The 6,461-nt window shown below is 45.6% G+C and overlaps 1 protein-coding gene across 1 annotated transcript; it reads right to left on the bottom strand.

Annotated features, from left to right (window-relative positions):
• Positions 1-212: 212 nt before the first annotated feature.
• LOC127310311 (UDP-glycosyltransferase 82A1) lies at positions 213-3,607 on the bottom strand. Its single transcript, XM_051340995.2, has 3 exons — positions 3,058-3,607; positions 1,662-1,775; positions 213-1,127 (listed from the first exon to the last, which is right to left on the bottom strand). Exons 1-3 carry the CDS (start codon positions 3,533-3,535, stop codon positions 313-315), a joined length of 1,407 nt encoding a protein of 468 aa, XP_051196955.2. The 5' UTR covers positions 3,536-3,607; the 3' UTR covers positions 213-312.
• Positions 3,608-6,461: the final 2,854 nt, after the last annotated feature.

Raw genomic sequence — 6,461 nt, 5'->3', positions numbered from 1 at the left:
ACGCCGGCGGTGACTACACGTCCTTCTACCGCTGTTTCGGCATGCAGTAGGCCGCTATTTAGTTTAAGTTTAGTTTGCCAATCTCCGAATTCAAATATATGTACGAATTCGGCCTATTTATGTACGAACTCGCCTCTATATGTTAAATATCGTTAAAATTCTATATGTTAAATATCATTAAAATTCGCTTATATTTGAACGAACTCGCCAATTTTGTCTGAATTCGCCGAAGTCCGTTACATCCATACTGGGCTCGCGGCTGGGAAGATGGGCCTCCCCAGACCAAATTTTCCTCCAATCCGGACGACAATATCACCGGATTTGGGCGTGGGGAACCCAAACGGCTGGAGATGCTCTAACTCTTTCCCTCAACTCATACATCTTCTGCTGCAGTCGTCTACCATCATCTCCTTCCATGATTCTCCCGATGCCGTCTTTCACATCGCATCGTCTAGTGCTCCGCAACCTGATCCCTGTCTCCCACATCTTAACGATGAAGGCAGAGTTGATGAAGTGGTCGCCGGACACGGGGTAGCACAGGAGACGCACCCCGTGCTGTATGGCCTCGAGCGTGGAGTTCCAGCCGCAGTGCGTGAGGTAGCACCCGACGGCCTCGTGCGCGAGGACGCCTCCCTGCGGCGCCCAGGCGACGACCTTCCCACGGCCGGTCACCGTCTCCAGGTACCCGGCGGGGAGGCCGGCTCGCCACGACGGGTCGTTCTTCAGAACCCACAGGAATGGCCGCCCAGTTGCCTCGAGGCCAAGCGCGAGCTCGCTGATCTCGTCCGACCCGATCGGCACGACCCAACTCCCAAAGGAAACGTAGATTACTGATCCTGGACGCTGCTGGTCGAGCCAGTCCATGCAGGATCCATCTGCCTGCCACATGCTAGGGTTCGTTCCTGGCAACTTCAGTGAATTCTCAAGTAACCCGTGTATAGACAGTGGCCCAACATGGAGGATTTGCAGGCTCTGTGACGCGTGGAGCTGGTCGGAGTCTTCATCGGCGGCTTCGCTGGGGAAGGAGTTGACGAGGAGGCAGCGGAGGCTCCTCGTGCGCTGTAAGATCTGGAGCCAGAAGGCAAATCTTTTTTCTTGCCATGCTGTGCAGCCGACGAGCCATGGAACACAACCAGAAACCGAACTTTTTCTCTCGGCTGGCTATTTTCCTGTGAGGCCCGGATTAGTCCCCAGGAAAAAATATAATCCTGACGGGTTTTCTATGGACGCCAGGAATATACTGCATTTTGTTGTGAGCTGGCCCGGCCCGCCAGGATAAGACATTTTCCTGTGTGTAGCTCAGCCCACAGGAATTATTTTACAGTTAGCCCGCCACCGGGTATCCGCGAAAGGCGAGTTCGCGGGCCAATTTCCATCCCCGCGCCAACTCTAGATTATTCGCGCCATGGTTTCACAGGAGAAAAAAAGAACACTAGATAAGGCAAGCCCTAGAAAAATTCCCCATTCTTTGTCTTCTCCACGTACTCAGTATTCGCCGCCGCCGCCCTTAGCCTAGCTCGTCTCCATTGCCGGCCGCTGATTGCCACCATATCCCTGCAGGGATAGCTCCCATCTCCGACCTGTAGATCTGCCTCTCCCACCCTCCCCCACCTCCATCCACGAGCGCCGCCCCTGCCTCCACCCTCTGCCTCCTCCTCGAAGCAGCTCTTTGGTGCCAAGTTGCAATTCTTCGGGTAATATGTGCAGGTTGTTGGCGGTCCGTAGGTCTGCGTTTTCTTGATCTTTGTCGAACCCATCTGTCAAAATGGGAATGCCTGTATACCAATAAGGCAATAATATTCTAGTAAAGACTAAATCAAATAAAATGGCGGAAACTTAATTCTTGAGCAGGCGCGCACTAGCTATCCAATCAGTGGAAGCTGCCATGGGAAAAAAGAAATTGTGTGACTGAGCTGCCATAGGAAATTAATTAGGTCACATTCAATCTAAAATAACAAAGGTCACATTCAACTAAAGTATTAGGCGGTGATGAGCTGAGGCTAAAGTGAACTTTGCTGCTCGTGCAGGACCAGACTAGGCATGCAAAACAGCGGGTCTGCGCTACAAATGATCTAAATTTGAAGGGATACTTTGATTAATAGGATAGAAAAATTATAGGAATAGGGAAAATATGGGATTAGTATGACATGCCTAGTTGAATCTTATAGAAAGATGAGTTCTCTTTGATTGTGTCAAAGAACTTTTTCATGAGATAAGGACCTCATGTTTTTCTATAAGATTTGCAGCTAGTACAAGATTTCTATAAAATTATTTCTATAGCATATGTTCCTATAAATCAAACAACTAGTATAGGAAAAATCACTTAGGATCTAAATCCTAAACAATTTCTACATAATTACTATGAATCAAAAGAACCTGAAGTAGAAAAATAAATAAAGCACGTCTAGATTTGTAACTGACTGGGGTGGGCGCCGGGGGGGGGGGGGGGGGGGAAGAACTACCCACGCCACACAACAAGACATGCTAAATTCAGGTGTGTTTCTGTGCCCTTGCAGAATGGCGCCAATTGTAATCGTGACAGGATTTAAGCATGCACGTTCCAATCTCCCCCTTGCAAGTCTTATTTTATCCGTGAGAAAGATGCCAGAGCTCAACTGCTCAAGCTAAGCTACAATTGGAACCTAGCAGTGCGTAACATAAAGAAAGACGCACAGCGAGCAGTTCAGCTCTAGGGTACTAGCAGGTACCTCAAACCTATCATTAAGGATACAATAAAATGCATGTATGAGTATGGATATTACAAAAGTAAGTAAGGATAGTACATACATATCACTATATAGTAAGGGCAGTACGAACGTCTATTGAGTACGTAGTAATTAGTAGTACGTATATAATTTTTCTCTTGCGAAAGATATATGGTCCTTCCTTCCGTTGTACAGATATAGGACCATTGTATAGGATTGGATTTGGATCTCATATACAGAGCCATGTGAGTGCCAGTGACGCTGCCGGGCGTAGCTTGACCCGATCTTCCGAAAATAACGGCCGTTATATATTTGGAAGTTGAAACAAGAAAAGGGGGACCTGGATGCATACCGGAATCTGAGATGAACCGCTGTCGAAGAAGCTCCGGGATGGCAGCCACGACGCGGAAGCTCGCCAGCATCGCCGGCCAGAACCCCACGGCTGGCACGCCGCACCGGGAGGCGACCGGGATGGCCCACGACGCGAGGACGTCAACGACGACGCACGCGGCGTGCCCCCGCGTCAGCATCCGCTCCAGGTGCGCCGGCATGTGGTGCTCCATCGCGTGCGCGATGCTGGCGAAGCCCGGGGGCTCACCGCCGTCGTCAAAAATGCCGCTGGGGATCGACGCAAGCCCCACGCCGGCGGCGGCGACGTCGGCACAGCTTCCCATGCGGCGGTGGACGAAGTCGGGCACGGCCAAGGTGGACGCGACGCCGCGCGGGGCGAGGGCGCGCGCCAGGTGGAGCATCGGCGTGACGTGGCCCTGCGCCGGGAACGGCACGAGGACGACGGCGGCGAGGTCGGCAAGCTCTGGATCCGCTCCCATCCCAGTCGGCGGTTCGAAGCAAAACAAGCGAAGGAACAATGTGCGGGTTGGCCGCTACGATCGAGCGGTACTGGAGCTTGGCCTTCGAACGTGGTGTGTGCTGGTGTGTATATTTAAAGATGTGGCAGCGCGCGCGCTCGCGCGGGGGCGTGGGATTTGATTCGCCGGCTGCTTGCCTACTGGCCGTGTCCCTCTCCCTCTACATTTGACATTGGTTAACTAAAGTTGTTGTTATCTTTTCGGCCACTGTAAACGCTATACTATCGCATACGTACTATATTTATTATTCTCATTGGTTAGCTGAATCTGTCTGTTACCCTCCATTTGGGCTCTGTCAGCTTGGATAATCATCTTTTGTTGATGGCAGGCGTTGACTTCCACAATCTTGAAAACTAAACTGAACATACTAGGAGCAGAGTAATTCACCGCATGTTTCGAAAGCAACATATGCCAGATGATATGAATTTACTGACAACGCAATGAATATTGGTTAAATTACACAATGCCACGAGATTATATACAGAGTATCCTAAAACAACGTATTTAAGACGATTTCATGAAATCACTTGCTTGGGAACGAATCATATCACAAATCGAAGTTCATACAAGTTTACGCCAGATTAAGCCAAATCCGTACAATTATGCAGTTACGACTCAAGTGTATGTCATAAAACTACTTGTATGTGTGTGTGTACGGTTTGTGCAGGTTAAGTTTGTTAAAAGAACGTATCATAGAGATGTACCACCTCCATTCCATGTTCATTGTCACGTATATTCAGATGTATCTACTCACAAAATATGTCTAAGTATATCCAAATTACCAACAAGAGTTATGGAATGGAAGGAGTAGCTATGTAGCTCCGGGATACACATGGTCCCTAAATAAGGACTTTGAAGAAAAAATATTTTAATTATTTAATTTCGTTTCATTTTATTTGGTTAATTTAGACACATATTTGACTACTAATTACCTCAGTAATGTCTAATATATGTCATATAAGTATATAACTAATGCCAATAGGCTTGTTTTCAAAAGTATTTACTTTTATTGTGATTTTTCTATCATGTCAATCAAATTCTAATGGAGCAACTATTGGTCGAAGTCATGTGGAAGCAAACAAAATTACTCTACTCATTGCATTTATGGAGGGAGAAAGTAGTATAATTGGTTCATGCAACTATATTGGTGACTTGGTCTTTGGATGCGCAGTTTAATGCTGGTTTGTACATCACACAAATAATTCATGTACTGTATTAATTGAAGAACAAAGTTAACTATTTTGAGGCCAAATTCATTAAGTAACATGCTTGGTTGACTTTGGGATAAGATAACATGAAGTTGATGCATGAATTCTTTGTTATCATTATGACATGTTGCTTTCAACAAAGAACAAGGTGTCAATTTGGATATGTATATAGAGTGCAAGAAGTTGGATATCATTGTTTAAATTATTTTATCTTTAAAATGCTTACATCAAAGAATAATCTGGTACATAGTTGACAGAATGCAGCATATTTGATTATATTTCTAAGGTTTTGTTCCAACACGTGCGCAAAACGTTATGTGGAATTGTTACAACACACAATGATCGCAGCTAATGTCTGCTTGTGATAGATTATGAATAGATTGGTGCTGAACTAAAACCTATCTAACAATTTGCCAACACAAGTTCCGGTTGGTAAAATATCATATTTTGTTAAAAAAATGTTTCCCAAAGTAATGGCCGAAATATACACTTCACCAATCTATTTTTAGACGTGCTACCAAAAGCTATGCAAATAACACCATAATCTTTTTTGGGTACAAATATGTAAAGTAATTGGACATTGACATAGAGAAATAGTTTTTAAAATTCAGATTTACTAAATGTCGCCCATTTGACAATTTTGTAATTAGTTCTGAGATGATACTGTGAACCATTATTCCAATGCTGAGATCCACGCAAGATTTAACATTTTTTTTGAACTATGTGAACAAAGAGTACTCTTTTTTCACTAGATTAACAAATTGTTCCAACATTGTGAAACTTTTTTATTTACGTGGAAATTTGTAAAGTTGATCGAGATACTCAATCGGCTCAGAAAATAATAGTTTGTTTTGCATGGACAATTTGTTGCAACATAGAGATTTTTTTTAAATCTTATCAACACAGTCACACATCTTCGTCTCATTGGTGGTTGTGTGGGTTTACACAAGGTTCACAATACTTACACTAAGTTCGTTAATCAATTAGCACAAGAGTTCAATTGCCAAGTGGGTCGCATGTCGTTTACTTACCTTGGATTGCCCCTAGGAACTACGAGACTCACTATCACCACGTAATCAATCGCAACGCAAGCCAGCACGAACACCCATGGAAGCAAAGGAACTGAGAAAAAAATGCAGTCGTGCAGGCCATGCCGGAACCCGCCTCCTCCTCATCCCGTCGAGGCCATGCCACCGGTCCTTCTTCCTTCGTTCTAGGCATCCAGTAGTCCACCAACGTCGACCTCAACCCACCGCTCCCCTTCCTCCGAAGCATGCGGCCGCCGTTCGCTGCACCATCCTCGCTGAGAAAATAAACAGGCTCCACCGTGAGCTTAACATCAATATGTGCCTCTAACCACAAACTGTGAAAAGCACCTAGAAAAACAAGATGGAGACAGTAAATTGATGATATATGTGCTAGCGCATAGTAATCAGATGGTAACAGACGTAGCAAATGAACAGGTTGGCTCGTACCATTTGGAATACTGAATCCAGTACTCATTGCTACTTCCAGCTTCAGGTGATTTACTTTCAAAATCGCTTTAATCCTGTTTAGGGGAGATCCATAAAAGGGTTAGGTTAGGTACTCCGGCGCCTCTCCACCTAGGAGAACAACCAAAATCTGGATGGCCACGAGCTGCTTCCCAGAGCCGCCCCTTTTCTTCCTGACAAAGAATC

The sequence above is a fragment of the Lolium perenne genome, chromosome 6 (genome assembly GCF_019359855.2).
Source record: "Lolium perenne isolate Kyuss_39 chromosome 6, Kyuss_2.0, whole genome shotgun sequence".
Lineage (NCBI taxonomy): Eukaryota > Viridiplantae > Streptophyta > Magnoliopsida > Poales > Poaceae > Lolium > Lolium perenne.
This window is presented reverse-complemented; position numbering and strand designations above follow the sequence as displayed.

Excerpts from the sequence above, each read along its gene's own strand:
- LOC127310311 (XM_051340995.2), bottom strand. The coding sequence starts at position 3,535 with ATGGGAGCGGATCCAGAGCTTGCCGACCTCGCCGCCGTCGTCCTCGTG. Across the intron at positions 1,776-3,057 it reads GCGGTTCATCTCAGATTCCG|GCATTCCCATTTTGACAGAT; the intron begins GTATGCATCCAG and ends ATTGGTATACAG. Across the intron at positions 1,128-1,661 it reads ACTTGGCACCAAAGAGCTGC|TTCCATGGCTCGTCGGCTGC; the intron begins TTCGAGGAGGAG and ends TTTCTGGTTGTG.